The following is a 17,585-nucleotide window of genomic DNA, read 5'->3' as shown; positions in this document are numbered from 1 at the left end:
ACAGCAACCCACTCCAGTATTCTTGCCTAGAAAATCCCATGGACAGAGGAGCCTGGTGGTCTATAGCCCATGGGGTTGCCAGAGTTGAGACTTTAGACTTAGTGACTAAACCATTACCAACAACAAAGATTATGTGGCCCAGAAAGCCTCAAATAGTTACTTTGCAAACAGCTTCTCTGTTTTATGCAAACAAGTGTTTTTTTTAAATCAGAAAACAAATGACAGAATCTGAGCCTTTGACTGGCAATAGTATTTAGTTTGAGTTTAATACACTCTTCTCACTTTTTGTATTTATGTCAACTGACACTAGTTTCCCATTTATGGTACTAATACAAGGTTTCTTTTTAAGATAAATTTGTGTCAAAAAGATGAGTGGATTTAAAGAAAATAGTTAGAACTATTAATAATATATGTGGCATAAGTATTTGGAAACATTCCAAAAGGTCACACTTAAGTGTGAAGTCTGGGAAACATTGTTCAATGTATCCAATCACCTCATTTTACAGATACACTGAAGCTTGGTGGTGAAGTCATCTGCCCAGAGTCACTTACTCCATTACGGAAAGAAACTGGATTCCTCTCTCTAAGGACAATGTTCTTTTACCCCTAACTGGCCACTCATTTGTACTTTGAAACCAGTTAGCATGAATGCAAAGTATTGTACTATTTAAAGTCGATGAATTTAGAGCTAGATACTGTCCTGGTGACATTTCCACAGATACATATAGTAGACACTGAGGCAATTTGAAACACAACAAAGGGGTCATTCACCTCTTTTAAACATGAATCTTGGGTGATTAGTGGCATATTGTTTCATTAAGTTGATTGTTTCTTGGCCATGGTTCCCTTGAAACAATAAGTTTGATTAAAAGTCTTGCTTTTTTTGGTTTTAAATCAAAATCCACTTAAATGCTTGTCAGAACAAAAAGTTAAACTATTAAATAGAAAAAAACATGTATAGTAGTGTACTCTGTTAGGTATATTTAAGCACAGTTTCAATCTTACAAGAATATTTGGTAATTTTTGCCATGCAACTATTCCTCCATTTTAATTAGGACTTGCCGTGGTCACATTGACTAATAGCAAAGCTGATTCCTCTGTTCATAGATCTTCTTTCCACTTGAATCAGCTTTTGAAGTCTATTAGCTAAGGATGCAGACCAGATAGCTAGGAAAGCGTGTTAGGAAAGCTTTGAAGGGTGCTGAGAACCAGGGAGCTCTTTGTTTCTATTGATTCGTCCTTTCAGAGATGGAGTTTTAAAGTGACAGGTGTGACTGTTAAAGGCTTGGCCATCACTCTGTTAGTGTTAGTCTCAGTCGTGTTTGACTCTTTGCGACACCACGGACTGTAGCCCACCAGGCTTCTCTGTCCGTGGAATTCTCCAGGCAAGAATACTGGAGTGCGTAGCCATTCCCCTCTCTGGGGGATATTCCCGACCCAGGGATTGAACCCAGGTCTCCTGCATTGCAGGCAGATTCTTTACCATCTTTACCATCTGAGCCACTAGGGAAGCCATCACTCTGGATGAGTACAAATATTTGCAAGACCAGGCAAATAAGGCTGCAAATAGAAGAAGCATCCCCTTGGATCAGATCTCAAAATGATAAACTTACATAAACTGTGTGTTCTGAAAAGTAAGTGAAACTTTTTAGATTTAAAAAATGATCTTTCTATTAAATTTGGGGTTTCTATAAATTTAAATTTTATAGATTGGCATTTTAAGAACACCTCTTAATGAAGATTGGCATTGTTAGGTCATTTTCCAGAAAGACACAATTTCTTAGGCTATGCTCTTTGGGTTATACATCTCAGTGTGGTATTTATTGTCAAAAGTGACTATGAGGTTGAGACTTGACCTTAAGGAGATGTGAACTTAAGACTCGTCAAGGTGGTGGGTGCCATTGTTTCCAAAGGTACTAGCAATACACTCAGAAACGCAAACAATGTGAGAAGCCTACCATGCCCTGTCTCTGGTCTTGAAAGTCTTGCTTTTCAGGAGTTTTAAATCCAAATCCACTTCATGCTTGTAAGGGCAAAAGTTAAACTATTATTAATAAATAGAAAAAAATACACTGCAGTATACTCTGTTAGGTATATTTAAGCACAGTTTCCATTTTATAAGAATATTGGTAATTTCACCATGTAGCTACGCCTCCATTTTAACTAGGACTGGCCAAGTTCACACTGACCAATAGCAAAGCTGATTCCTCCATTCACAGGGAGATTGATTGGGGCAAGTCTTTGAGGGGGCTCCACCCAGAGGAGAGGTGAGCAAACTGACTCCTGAATATTTCAGACAGTGTCTTTCCAGATGAGCAATGCTCATCTAGGCAGGAAACCAGTAGCTCGGCAGTCTTGTTCCTGGGTATTTCTGCAGGGAAGCTCTTCTCATTCTGGCTATCAGAACTTAATTAATGAGCTAATGACCTTCGGGGTTGGGGGAACCACTGCCTCTCGATTGCTGATGTCATCAACAGGAAGACAAGGATCAAGGTTCAAGATGACTTGGCTTTTACCCTGTGATAAGAGGGGCAATCAGTGGGAGAGAGAGCCTGGGCCAGAGGGGCAAGAAGGCATGATCGCTGGTGGAAGCTCAGCCAGATAAGGACATTATAGGGACTTCTGCCCAGTAGCCTTGCTTTCCCATTTAAGGTCTGTGTCTCGTGAAGTGGTTCTCAACCAACAAGGAGTGATTTTGCCCCTCTAGGGACATTGGGCAATGTTTAGAGAGTTTTTAGTTGCCACAAATAGGGGAGTGTTGGTGGTATCCAGTCACACATGCCAAGGGTCTCTACTAAACATCCCACAGGGCACACAACAACCCCCTGCAGCAAAGAATTACCTGGTTCCACGTGTCAGTAGTGCTAAGATCTGATCTGTGAAGGGTCTACAGCCCTGGTCGCATGGCTGTGACAGCTCTGTCCACATGTTACCTGAAGGTGTTGAGAAGGCTGAGCTTCTGGTGGTAAATGACACCTAGGTAACAAGGTCCCCAGTCACAAAGAGGGCATTGCTGTGGTTACTTAAAAGAGGGGATTAGAAGTGGACCATGGTGTTTTTCTCTCTTTGATTTTCTTTCAAAGGAACCCAGATGACACATCTGAAAGATGAGTACTGGGATAAGGTAACTAGGAGGAAGAGTTCAAGTTCAAGTTGGTCCCAAGGGAGAAGCCTGTTATCCCCACTGCTTCTTTGAATCCCAGCCTCAGCTGACAGCCCCAGTTGGCAGCTCCTATGGGAGGCCCTCAGTACTGTGTTGGGCTGGACAGCCCCAAGTCTCTACTAGAGGCAGAACACAATGGGTGTCTCAAAACCAGGTTTTGTGTCCTGGGGGAAATGTCTGCTTTGAGGTTGTTCACAGATTGTTTGGGGATTTAGAGGCCTCTAAAGAGTGTTAAACCTTCAGATAGCCAATGACTGCTGTATTGCCTTAACAAAAGTGCACTTGGAGGATATGGAGGTGATGGGGAGATGAGGGCTATTTTTCAACTATGAAAGGAGCCATGCCTTCAAGAGCGATGAAAAATGGAGCACTTTTCTCATTAGAAAAGAATTGTCCATGTCCTTCTTCTGTTGCCAAAGGCTGTTGTTTTTTTTTTTTCTTCCAATTCAATGAGCATATCAACTTGGGATTCATTGCTTACAGGAAAAAAGGAAGTAAGTGTACTCTGAGATCCTTCAGAGTCAATGATAAGTGGGCAAATGGAGTTGAAAATTGAAAATATTAGGGGCTGAGCTGAGCCACTACAGCATTGAATAGTGCTGGGTATTATTCTTTGCTGCAGGGGGTTGTGATACATTTTGTGAACAAGTTCAGATTTGCTGAAAAGGAAACAAGGTGAAAGAGTGAAATTTGTTTTAAGCAGATTTTTGTCTCCTCTAGAATCAAAACAACGAATGCTATTCTTTCTCCTGGTAAGAGAGTTGAAATATGCATTGGATCCAAACTTCTTAATTATTTCTCTAAAATTCTTTTAATCACTTTTATCTTCCTTTTCATTCCCACCACAATCCAAACCCACATCACCAGAGGAGTGATTATTCTATTGCCTTCCCATCTGATCTTCAAATCTTCATTCTCTTTCTATTTTAATAGTAGTTGTAGTAATGTTAATAAAAACTATAGTTGGAGGTGGGAGGGAGGCTCTGGAGGGAGGGGATATATGTTTATATATAAGTGATTCCCTTTGTTGTACAGCAGAAACAACATTGTAAAGCAAGTATACGCCAATAAAAAATAAAATAATAAAACTATGACTCTACATTTAAAAACAAAAAAACAGCAGTTATAAGAAAGCAATACTGATAAAGCAATGCCACCCATCCCTAAGAACAGGTAAGGCCAACCTTGGCTAAGGTCCAGGAAGTAGGTACATACCCAAGTCAATCAGAATTGTCCTTGGCATTGTATGTATGGATGCTTAGAGAAAACTCTTTTCCTTAGGGTAGTTAATCTGGAGCTATGTGAGGGTGTGGAATTCTCTGTGGTGCCGGAACTGTCTGTGGCCAGGTCTCCCTCTCATCAACTCCTTTTGCCTTCCCCACTATTCAAAAGGAAAGGTTCATTTTCAATAGGAGAGAATGAGGCCAAGACATAGAAAGAAGGAGAGAGTGTGAAAGAGAGAGGAGAAGGAAAGACACTGACAAGATGATTTCTGCAGCACTCGGGATGAATCGTGATCCATCACCGTGCTCTTCATCTTTGTCAGTCACTGGTCTTGGAGTGGGCTTTTGACCAATTCTGGCCAATGGGATACAAAGGGATGTCTGCCTGGGGTTTCCCAGAAGATTATCCTCACTGATAGGGGACTGTTTACAGGAAGAGAAACCCACTTTTTCTCTACCCCTTTCCTTCTTGCTTGTGACCCTATCCTGTGAGATCGCAAACCTGAACACACACGTGGCCATTCTCTTGCATCCATGAGTGGAGATGTTGCCAGTACCTCGAGGGTGTCAGAATGGAAAGGCAGAGGTACCCTGAGTCCCTAGTGATGGGACTGCACTGCTGAACCAGCCCTGGAGTTCCCTGCATTCAGACTTCCTGTTAGAGTTAATAATTTAAGGTCATTGTTATTTAAGCCACTGTCAGTCCAGTAGTTTGTGAACAAATACATACTTGGTTAAAAACAAACCCCACCCCCCCGAATTTATAGTTACAAACCACGTCAACCCCAGACTTCTCTCTTGAGTTTCAGATCCAGCTGTGCTAGGTATAATACCCAGATATTTCAAACCCAACAGATCCCCAAACCAAATTCATCCTTTCGTCTTGCAGACTTGTCCTCACTCCCAGGGTGCACCACGATCAGCCACCCGCATTCACAGCCAGGTACCTGGGGAGCCCCGTGGAGTCTTTCTTGTCCCCCACCTCCCATATCCTGTCAGTCAGCAAGTTATGTCCATTTGACCCTCCCATCTGTCCTTTTCTCTCCAATCCCATTGTCACTGTTTCAGTTCAGGGCAGGGGCTCATCATCTTTCTCCAGGGCCACTGCCTTTCAAGGGCTTTACTTGCCTTCGGTCATGTTTCTTTCCAAACCCTTCTCCACCAGCTTCCAGCATGGTCCATCCATAATGCCCACCTTGTCATCCCCTTGTCTGAGATTGACTGGGACTTCTCTGTTACCTAAGATAGTAGTTCTCCAGGTGTGGTGCCTAGACAGAAGCGTCAACATCACCAGGGAACTTGTCAGAAATGCAGATTCTCAGGCCCCACTATAGAGTGTCTACTGAATCAGACTCTCTGCAGATGGGGCCCAGCTCTCTGTTTAAATAAACCTTCCAAAGGAATCTGCTATGCAAAGTTTGAAAACCACTACTAGCTTAAGGCAAAGAAACCCAATCTCCTTGGAGTAGTGGGTTGACTAGTGCCCCTGAATTCATGTCTACTCAGAACCTCAGAATGTGACTGTATTTGGAGATTGAACCTTTGCAGATACAATTAGTTAAGGAGTTTTAGATGAGCTCAGACTGAGGGAGGGTCCTAAATCCAGTGATTGATATCCTCATAAGAAGAGGAGATTCGGGTTCGATCCCCAATCCAGGAAGATCCCACATGCCACAGAACAGCTAAGCCCATGCACCACAGCTCCCAAAGCCTGTGCCCTAGAGCCTATGCTCCGCAGTGAGAGAAGCCACTGCAATGAGAAGCCCATGCACTGCAACTAGCGAGTAGCCCCTACTCTCTGTGGGTAGAGAAAACCCAAGCAGCAACAAAGACCCAGAACAAAAATAAATAAATAAATGTAGTGGGAAAAAAGAAAGAAAACGTAGTGAATTGATGACTTCATTCACATTTGCTGTGTGCCAGGTATTGTGTCGGTACTGGGGATGCTAAGACGAATAAGACACAGTCCAACCCCCAGGGCAGTTGGAGCTGTCAGTCCAGTTCTGTCCACTGATGTATAAATAGTTCCAGAATCACTTGGGAGAGAAGTGATGGCATTATACACAGAATATTATGGAAGCACTACAGAAAAGCATCTATTCCAGGGTGGGGATGAGGAGAGAAGGAGAAAGCTCAGAGATGGGGTAAAGACATAATGAAGTGATAATTCAGTTCCGTAGTTGTAGACAGCCCAGTTGGTTAGCTTGTAGTTAGTGTAATAGGAACCCAAGACATAGTGTGAAGAATTTCTACCCAAACCCTAATTCATGTTTACCTCTTATTAGATATATTAATACAACCTCAGACAAATAACCTAACCTCTCTTTGCGTCACTTCCCACAATTTTTAAAGAGGACTAATAATAATAGTACCTTCCTATTAGAACTGCTGTGTGGACTGACACCTGTACATATGGAGTGTTTTGTAAAGGGCTCAACTTTCGTGGACCACTGTGCTCAAAGCTCTTCACTGTCTCGCAAGAACTTGAAAAATGTCTGTTGTCATTATCATCATCATTTCAAAAGGCCCTTTTCAACCTCCAGTGATGCCCATTATTGCTAGGCGTTGGGGTCATGTTGCTGTGCTATGGAGCAGAGAGGCTTGGCTGTGTTGGGATGTGCTCAAATCCATCCTCTACCCAAAGTGCTGCAGGCTCCTACACCTTCAGAGTTCCTGGGTCAAGTTTGTCCTGGGTCAAGTTTTCAGTTGCATGCTCTTCCTTCTGTCAGTGTATTTGTCCTTGCCAGTCTTTATCCCGCACCTCTTTTAAATGACTGCTTTTAATCTATTATCACCCATAAACCTCCAAAGCCAAGACTGTGTAATTTTGCCTAAAACGTAGCTAGACTTCATGTGGGAGAGTTGTCATTAAATAAAGCTTGCTTTAGTGCATGTCATGTTTTGACGGCAGAGGTCTTTTTTGTTTCCTCTTCTGGATGGTGATGATCTAAAGGACTAACATTCCAGGATAAAAGTTTTCCTGGTAGGAGAGATATTCCTGTGAAGTCTAGGCTGGTTTCTATTTGGGGGTCACTGTGATTCTTTGAGTTTGGGGATCACAGTGTAGAGCACTCTTGGTTAAAGCCATACTTACTTTTGTCTCAAATTCCCTATCACATTTCAGCAGTCTTTAGAGCCTCACTTCTTTTCTCAGGAATCTTGACCTAGGCCCCACCTGTCATGTATCTCTCGGGTGTTCACAGTCCACCACGTAGTCTCTATTTCAGACAATATTTGTGTTGGCTAAATATTAGCACAAGCGAGTCATAAATGTGGCATCTTGACAAACACCCTGGGGATCCCTGAGCAGATGTTCTGACATTTATGAGTTGGTTTTCATTTCCAGGCACTCACAATGACACTTCGCTCGTCAGCAGTGTGCTGAGCTGGTCTCGCCAGGATCGTGCTGTGAGGTTCACCATTTTCAGACTCTGGGCTCATCAGCATTGCCACGGGAACGTTCAGAAATCCCAACACCCAGGCCAACCACCAGACCAATTAATTCAGACTCTCTGGGGGTGGGACTCAGGCCTCGCTGGTTTTTAGAACCCCCAGATGACTCCAACATCCAGGCAAGTTGAAGAACTTGTTCCCCAGGCTGGTACTTCTCAACTTCAACGTGCATGGGAAACACTTGGGGATCTTGTTGAGTGTAGATTCTGATTAAGTAGGTCTGGGTAGGCCTGAGATTCTGTGGTTTTTTTTTCTTTGTCTGTGTTAGGTCTTAGCTGTGGCTCATGGGCCCTGAAGTGTGAGGGCTTCAGTAGTTGCTGCAGGCGGGCTCTCTATTTGGGGTGTGTGGGCTTAGCTGTTCCTCGACATGTGAGATCTTAGTTCCTCGATCAGGGATAGAGCTCTTGTCCCCCACCTTGCAAGTTGGGTTCTTAACCACTGGACTACCAGGAAAGTCCCAGATTCTGTATTTCTAAAAGCACGCAGGCCGTGTGGACATTGCTACTAGCCTAGGGTCCATGCTATGAGTAGAAAGTCAGTAGTACTTTTTTAGCACCTGTTCATTAGTCTGGAAAAAATTTTCCAGAAATCAATAGTCCTCTTGAGTTTGTGATGATTTCCACATTTATCCATGGCACCCCTAGATCTTGCTCCCTATATTTCAGTTCTTGTGACCCCTACAGCCACACTCTTGTGACTAAGTCATCTCACTCTTTGTTACAATATTCTATTTTTCTCCAAATGGTTATTCTTTTGAAAATAACTCACACAGTGGAAGAGTCATCTGGCTGAACCTAAGCTTTTTTCATGAGGATCTATTTTTCTGTCTCTCCACAAAGCTCATTGAGCAGAGACATGGCCTCTAGGCTAAGCAGACTCTGAACACTGTGTGTTTCAGCAAATGATGATAATATGCCAGTGTCAGTTCTTACTGCTCCGAATAGGTTAGATAGAAACACTATGTCTGGAATTCAGAAAAATCAGGGATGATGGCAAAAGGGTTGGAGAAAAATACAAAGGAAAAAAATTTTCAGCTTTCAGAATTGACTAGGATTCCATATCAGAATACCTTGGAAAATATGATTTCCAACTTTCAAATGGCTTTAGACCAATATTTGTCAAACAGTTATCTGTGGACCCTGCTTTATGGACATATTTTGAGAGATTCAGCTTTCCTGGTAGGCTTTTTGAACTGTTGTTTTGGAGAAGACTCTTGAGAGTCCCTTGGACTGCAAGGAGATCCAACCAGTTCATCCTAAAGGAAATCAGTCCTGAATCTTCATTGGAAGGACTGATGTTGAAGCTGAAGCTCCAATACTTTGGCCACCTGATGCAAAGAACTGACCCACTGGAAAAGACCCTGATGCTGGGCGGGAAAGATTGAAGGTGGAAGGAGAAGGGGACAATAGAGGATGAGACGGTTGGATGGCATCACCGATGATATGGACATGAGTTTGAGTAGGCTCTGGGAGTTGGTGATGGACAGGGAAGCCTGGCATGCTGCAGTCCATGGGGTTGCAAAGAGTCAGACACGACTGAGTGACTGAGCTGAACTGAACTGAAAAACTAGCATGAAGCATGCTGGATCATCAGGTTGAGCAAGCGCTAGCTAGCACATGATCTCAATGCCTGTGTTTGTGTTTCTATTTATAAAGCATGCCAAATAACATACTTTAATTGTTACGAGCTCATGATAAAAGAACAAAGAACAGAAGGAGGTTTAATGTAAAAAGCCTGCATTTTAGCCAAGAGAATGCCCAATTGTCTTACAGGGAGTCTTATAAACAAAAGTTTCTCAGTAGTTAGGATAGAGAAATGTGATGGGAGAACTAAGAAGTCACACACCACATCATATTTCAGAGATGCTGTAACTCAGAAAAACCACATAATAGCTATCCGTGCCATTTTTGCATTGAGCCCAGCATTTAACCTCAGCACAATAACATTATCTATTACACTAAATCAACAACATACTTTTGCACATCATGGACTTGTATTTTGCTAACGTTTAGTTTGCAAATGTGTTTTGGTTGAGTGTGTGTGTGTGTGTGTGCTCAGTCGCTCAGTTGTGTTGACTCTTTACAACCCCATGGACTGTAGCCCACCAGGCTCCCCTGTCCGTGAAATTTTCCAGGTAAGAATACTGGAGTGGGTTCCTTCTCCACGTGATCCTCCTGACCCAGGGACTGAACCCGAGTCTCTTGTATCTCCTACATTGGAAGGCAGATTCTTTACCACTAAGCCACCACCAGGAAGTATAGTTGCTTTAAAACTATAAGCATCTTAGTTTTAAGTTTGTACATATTCAAGTCATTTTCTAAAGCAGTCATTTGTCCTTGAAAAAGATTTTGCGTTTACTTATCTAGAAACACGATCTTAGAACATATCATTCTTTATGCATGTTAAATTCCACTAATATTTTCTACAGTGTCATAGGAGCATAGTGTAGATCACATTCTCTGTTCCCGGGCACCATTAAGGGACGCTGTTGGGAAGGGAAGCTCAGTTCCTAGATTAAATTTTCACCTTCGCTGCAAATATGGTAACAAACATTTTCCAGGGGAAAATGTCCCTGCTTGGAAGGAATGCCTCATGGGGACCTTTTCAGATTGGAGGGTTCAGCATGACAAGTCACTGGTGAGAAATATGGGGCCCATGAGAAAGCCTGGTCATACCTATGGTTTGGAGGGAAAATAAATGCTTACAGGCTGGTGGGACTCTGGCTCTCCACTCCCTGATGGGTGGCTGAGAGGCTGCAGATCTGCCGAGGGTAGGGCCTGCCCTTGGGGCAACTGTTGACTGCCTTCTGGCAGGGAGTAAGATTGGCTCTGAGGATTCAAAAAAGAAATACATGAAATGCTAGACCACTCACACAAGCCACAGCCCCATGGGGTTGACTTTCAAGGGATGAAAATACCCTCTGAAGTAGCTAAGGCAGGGGCCAATGATTTTTTCTGAGGTCCTCTGCACGGATCAGAAGTATCTTATTTTATTTATTTAAAAAAATATTTAAAAAATTAAAAAAATTTTTTTTCTTTAAAAAAATATTTAAAAAATTAAAAAAAATTTTTTTTCTTTTGGCCACACCACACAGTTATGGGGATCTTAGTTCCCCGACCAGGGATCAAACCCATGCCACTTGCATTGGAAGCTTAGAGTCTTAACCACTGGCCCACCAGAGAGTTCCCGGGATCAGGAGTATTTTAAAAGTAGGTTTCAGTTTAAATGGAAGCCTCATAATCTTGGCTAGTATGATAATGGTATTCACAAAGGATTTTAAAAATAATGCCTCTCTGAAGACAAATGTTTGTAGGTTTGCAACCATCTGAGTGCAAGTCTGATGTAGGGCAAAGGAGAAATATCTTATAAATAAAGTTCTACTTTACAGAAAATTTTGGATTTTTATTCTCTTCCTTCTTAGTGTACACACAATAAATCCTTCTTCCTGTGGGAAGTTACAGTAGGTGCAGCAAAACGTTATTAAAATTCTTATTGCCATAGCTTTGGGTATACCTTTTTCACTGTAAAAAAAAAAAAATCAAGATTTGTCTCTGAACTGCCTTGTACCTAGTTAGTTCCAAATGGTAGTATTTTCATCAATTTTTAGCCATTTATAGTTTATGGACATGCTATTCACATGAGCCTAGACATTCAGAAGAAAAGTAAAATATTAAATCTACTCTGTGAATATTTACAAATGCCTGGTTGTTTGGTACTGGGATATTTTCACCTTTCAATCCAAGCTATATAGGCTTGTGAGAATCCCTGTAGCTTTGTCTACTGATATTTACAACATGAACCTGTATTCCCAAAACATTGAGGGCGACATCTATGAAGCTTTGTGTAGTTTTGCTACAAACTAACAGCTTTAACCACACATTCCTTAAATACCATTTTAACCACTTGCTCTCTGCAAAGCATTGTTTTCCACCTTGTTCCAAATACTTCTCTTTCATCCCTCCTAAAATATTTCTAAAGGAAAAAAAATACATTCCAAATGCATTTTCAAAGCATAGTTTGCTGCTGTGAAAACCAACAATTAGGAGCGATCACAATGATAAAGTATTAAAGTATCAATCATGATTTCATAATTTAAATTTCTCCACATGTTAACCAAAATTAGAACTTGGTTTGAGTCCCGAGAGCAATAAATACTTACATGACGATTGCCCATTTTCGTTTCTTCAAAGAGAGTTGTTCTGTATTTCGTGAAGAGATCAGTTCTCCTAAAGGCCAAGTTTATAATGGTTTTCCCAGGGCATAATATCTCTTGAGTTTAATAAGTAACCATTGGCGTTGCATTTGAATACGTTGCTGGGGATGGGTAGGGAGTGACTCCAGCAACAACTGATCTTAACCTGCCCACGCTGCCTTGGTTGGCCATCTTTTTAAAAGTAAGATTTTTTTTTAAAATAAATTAATTGTAGGCTTTTAAAGTTGATCTTATTCACAACTAAAGGGCTAAACCTGTCTCAGTCTTGAATTATTGAAAGCGTTACTCTTTTTTATTTTAGGTGTTCATTTAAAATTTTATACTTTGGAGTGATAAAAGCATTAACCAAACAAGACTAAAAATATTTTTATTTTACTAACATCACCATTATTGTTACAGAGGATCTTTTTGAAGGCTGCACTGAGTATGCTACCATCATTTTTTATAACCTAGCTAGCTTCTAAATTTATTTATTTATTTTTCATTTATTTTTATTAGTTGGAGGCTAATTACTTTACAATATTGTAGTGGTTTTTGCCATACGTCGACATGAATCAGCATGGATTTACATGTGTTCCCCATCCTGATCCCCCCTCCCACCTCCCTCCCCATCCCATCCCTCTGGGTCTTTCCAGTCACCAGCCCTGAGCACTTGTCTCATGCATCCAACCTGGACTGGTGATCTGTTTCACCCTTGATAGTATACTTGTTTCAATGCTGTTCTCTCAGAACATCCCACCCTAGCCTTCTCCCACAGAGTCCCAAAGTCTGTTCTGTACTTCTGTGTCTCTTTTTCTGTCTTGCATACAGGGTTATCATTACCATCTTTTAAAATTCCATATATATGCGTTAGTATACTGTATTGGTCTTTATCTTTCTGGCTTACTTCACTCTGTATAACGGGTTCCAGTTTCATCCATCTCATTAGAACTGATTCAAATGAATTCTTTTTAACAGCTGAGTAATATTCCATGGTGTATATGTACCACAGCTTCCTTATCCATTCGTCTGCTGATGGGCATCTAGGTTGCTTCCATGTCCTGGCTATTGTAAACAGTGCTGCGATGAACATTGGGGTGCACGTGTCTCTCTCAGATCTGGTTTCCTCAGTGTGTATGCCCAGGAGTGGGATTGCTGGGTCATATGGCAGTTCTATTTCCAGTTTTTTAAGGAAACTCCACACTGTTCTGCATAGTGACTGCACTAGTTTGCATTCCCACCAACAGTGTAAGAGGGTTCCCTTTTCTCCACACCCTCTCCAGCATTTATTGCTTGTAGACTTTTGGATAGCAGCCATCCTGACTGGCGTGTAATGGTACCTCGTTGTGGTTTTGATTTGCATTTCTCTGATAATGAGTGATGTTGAGCATCTTTTCATGTGTTTGTTAGCCATCTGTATGTCTTCTTTGGAGAAATGTCTGTTTAGTTCTTTGGCCTAGCTTCTAAATTTAAAAATAACATGTACAGATGGTACATTTTCCCCCTAATAATATGAAAAGGCACCATGAAAAGTAAGCTTACTGACCACTCAGCCCCTCCCCTCTGAGATTTGAGTCCTTGCAGAAATGGTGTGCATACACAGCCATGTTTATCTGTCTATCTACCATTGGCTTCTTTTTCTCAAAAAATGGGTTTGTGCATTGCCTTTTCTCCATGCCTTGTGGGCTTCATTTAGTAAACAGATACAAGACATTGGCACATTTCTTTTTTGGTGGCCACATGTTAGCCTACTATGGGTATGAACCAAACTTTATTTAATCAGTCCACTATTTAAGGTTGTTTAGATTATTTTGGTCTTTTGCATGACTGTCTCCATTTATGCATATTTGCATATGTGTGCATGTTTATCTATAGAATAAAATCTTAGAATGCAATTGTTGGCTAAAGAATTCTGTTCTGTTCAGTTCAGTTCAGTTGCTTAGTCATGTCCAACTCTGCGACCCCATGGACCACAGCCCGCCAGGCTTCCCTGTCTATCACCAACTTCCTGAGCTTGCTCAAACTCATGTCCATTGAGTCGGTGATGCCATTCAACCACCTCATCCTCTGTCGTCCCCTTCTCCTGCCTTCAATCTTTTCCAGCATCAGGGTCTTTTCCAATGAGTCAGTTCTTTGCATCAGGTGGCCAAAGTATTGGAGCTTCAGTTTCAGCTTCAGCATCAGTCCTTCCAATGAATATTCAGGACTGATTTCCTTTAGGATGGACTGGTTGGATCTCCTTGCAGTCCAAGGGACTCTCAAGAGTCTTTTCCAACACCGCAGTTCAAAAGCATCAATTCTTCAGTGCTCAGCTTTCTGTACAGTCCAACTCTCACATCCACGTGCTTTAAAATTCTGAGAGATGCTGCCAAGTTGTCCTACACACAGACATAAAAATGCTGAATGACTTTCAAAGACCTGACTTTCAAGACAATGTGTATACTCTTCTACAGTTCTATGCCAGGGCTTCTTTCTCCACATATTGTCCAGTCCTAAAGATTATCAAACTTCTTCATTTCTGCCAATTTCAAAGATAAAAATGGCTATCTCATGATTAATTTACATTCCTTTGATATTCTTCAAATAATATCCTTGTCCTTAAAAGCCATTTGTATGAGTTTCACAGTGTTCTGCTTGTTTATGTCCTTTATTTTTATTTTGAGTTATTAGAATTTTTATTATTTACTTGTAATAACATATATAACAAAATCCATGCCTTTGTCAAGTATGACATTTATAATTTCCCAATTTATCTTTTGTCTCTGTTTATGTTTGGAACGTGTATATATGTGTATATGTGTCTGAAGGAAGTGTTAATTTTTACATATTTAAATATATCCATCCTTTCTTCTTTGGATTGCTTAGGAAAAAAGTCTCTGCATTAAGATTATTAAGACTTCTTGTACATCCTCGTCTTCAAGTTTTTTTTTAAATGGCTTAATTTTTTTTAAGGTTTATGTCTTTGACTCATTTGGAATTGATTTTGATGTAGAATAAAGAAGAAATGGATTCTGCTTTAGTTTTGGTTATTTAATCGATCATAGATGGTTATTAATTAATCCATCTTTCCTCCTCTGGTCTAAGATGCTGTCTTTATTTTATGCCACCTGCCCATGTTACTTAGGATGAAAATTCGTATAGGTTTATTACCTCTGCTTATATTCTCATTCTTTTGTTCTTTAACCTTTATCTATTGAGTCTCTTGGGTGGGTTGATCACTGGGACTACAACAGTGAACAAAATGAATATGAATATGTTCTCTTTCTGGAATGTATAGCCAAGCTGAGGAAATGTACAAAGAATTATTACAAACTGTAGTATGAACTGTGGTGGAACCAAACAGAATGCTATGATGGATGCAAATGCATGTGTGCGCACATATGCATGCATAAGTGCAAGGGTGTGTATCAGTTCAGTTCAGTTCAGCTACTCAGTCATGTCTGACTCTTTGCAAAACCCCATGAACTGCAGCACGCCAGGACACCCTGTCCATCACCAACTCCCAGAGTCCACCCAAACCCATGTCCATTGAGTCGGTGATGCCATCCAACATCTCATCCTCTGTTGTCCCCTTCTCCTCCTGCCCCCAATCCCTCCCAGCATCAGGGTCTTTTCAAATGAGTCAACTCTTCGAATGAGGTGGCCGAAGTACTGGAGTTTCAGCTTCAACATCAGTCCTTCCAATGAACACCCAGGACTGATCACATTTAGGGTGGACTGGTTGGATCTCCTTGCAGTCCAAGAGATTCTCAAGAGTCTTCTCCAACACCACAGTTCAAAAGCATCAATTCTTCGGTGCTCAGCTTTCTTTATAGTCCAACTCTCACATCCATACATGACCACTGGAATAACCATAGCCTTGACCAGATGGGCCTTTGTTGACAAAGTAATGTCTCTGCTTTTTAATATGCTGTCCAGGTTGGTCATAACTTTCCTTCCAAGGAGTAAGTGTCTCTTAATTTCATGGCTGCAGTCACCATCTGCAGTGATTTTGGAGCCCAGAAAAATAAAGTTAGCCACCGTTTCCACTGTTTCCCCATCTATTTGCCATGAAGTGATGGGACTGGATGCCATGATCTTAGTTTTCTGAATGTTGAGCTTTAAGTCAACTTTTTCACTCTCCTCTTTCACTTTCATCAAGAAGCTCTTTAGTTCTTCTTCACTTTCTGCCATAAGGGTGGTGTCATCTGCGTATCTGAAGTTATCGCTATTTCTCCTGGCAATCTTGATTCCAGCTTCTGCTTCCTCCAGCCCAGCGGTGTGTATAATTTACTCTAAATAGAAATAGAACTCTTTAAAGAGCTAGCATTTAGGCTATGAACCAAAGGATGAGAAGAAGGGCATCATTTGAAATGAGAAAGTCTTCCAGATCAGATGTTTTAGTTTATGCTATAGCTCTAGAAACAGGAAAGTGAAGTCCTTCGGTTGTGTCTGACTCTTTGTGACCCCATGGACTGTAGCCTACCAGGCTCCTCTGTCCAAGGAATTTTCCAGGCAAGAATACTGGAGTGGGTTGCCATTTCCTTCTCCAAGAAACAGGAAAGAGCTTTGCAAATGGTAGGAAATGAAAGATGGCCAAGGACACTGGAGTCTATTGTGTGTCAGGTGGGATGCTGGGTGCTGGAGATACAGTGGTAAGCCAAACACTGCCTCTCCTCTGGGTACCACAGTGGAATGGGGCAGAAGGCAAGAAGACTTAAGTTAACAACTAACATTTTGACTGTTCGTGATTATTTTGTCTTTAGTGTCTAATTTGTGTTCTATCATTCACTGCCTCCTTTGCCATCTTGGATTTCTTGGGACCAAGTCTTCCCTGCCTCACCCCTGTGCTGGCTTTGGAATCGACCTCTGTGTCACTAACCCCTCCTAGAACCCTTGATCAATGAGTCTCCCTTCCTTCCTTCCTCTCCCACCCCAGGCTTTTGAGGATCAAAGTTCAGGAGGAACAGGGCATTGGTGCTCACTGTGGAGATAAGTTCTGTTCAAGGGTGCCCAGTCACAGAGCACAGGAAATTCGTCAAGAAGAGATATGGTTTATGGCAGCAGGGAGGTGAAAGATAGTAAGTTTAGAGGCCAAAGAAGACACCAACATACCTCATTTTTCAAGATCACCACCACTCTAGCCTCTGGATGATTTAACTGCATCCGCAGTCAAGTTTGGTCTGAGCTGAATCAGAACTATTTCTAGTATCATCTCCTCCTTTTCTCCTTCCCCAGCTAAGATGAGGATGTGGAAAGGTGGCTGGGATAATCCCAGGCGACAGAAGCAGGGGGAAAGGGAAGGGAATTCCTATAACTCCGTGCCACTTCTGGAAGAATGTCAGGGCTGAAGGTCCAGAGGGCAGAAAAAGAATAGCCTGGGAAAGGAGAATGAGAAGACTTGACAGGGGGAAAGAGGGCACAGGTGGCATGATCGGAGAGGTTTGGGGATTTTTTTTTTTGTATTAAATATTTAGTGATTCTAAATTATTACAGGCGCTGCATCTTTCTCTGCTAGACTGGGCCTATTTATTTGCATCACATATTTGGTGGTTCTCAAAGTGGTGATGCCAGC

At 41.6% G+C, this 17,585-nt stretch overlaps 1 protein-coding gene across 2 annotated transcripts in view; it reads right to left on the bottom strand.

The window, feature by feature from the left end:
• Nucleotides 1-12,086, bottom strand: part of ANXA13 (annexin A13) — a 55,570-nt gene extending 43,484 nt beyond the window's left edge. Inside the window, exons 1-2 of one of the 2 annotated variants that reach the window (XM_043880227.1) lie at nucleotides 11,999-12,086; nucleotides 10,545-10,667 (exon numbers count right to left, since the gene is read on the bottom strand). In XM_043880227.1, the coding sequence (XP_043736162.1) occupies nucleotides 10,545-10,667; nucleotides 11,999-12,013 (138 nt within the window). In that variant the 5' untranslated portion in view covers nucleotides 12,014-12,086. The remainder of the gene's footprint in view (nucleotides 1-10,544; nucleotides 10,668-11,998) is intronic. The other variant, XM_043880229.1, reaches the window with a different exon arrangement.
• Nucleotides 12,087-17,585: the final 5,499 nt, after the last annotated feature.

This window comes from Cervus elaphus, chromosome 21 (assembly GCF_910594005.1).
Source record: "Cervus elaphus chromosome 21, mCerEla1.1, whole genome shotgun sequence".
Taxonomy (NCBI): Eukaryota; Metazoa; Chordata; class Mammalia; order Artiodactyla; family Cervidae; genus Cervus; species Cervus elaphus.
The sequence above is the reverse complement of the archived record's forward strand: the minus strand, read 5'-3'. Positions and strand labels throughout refer to the sequence as shown.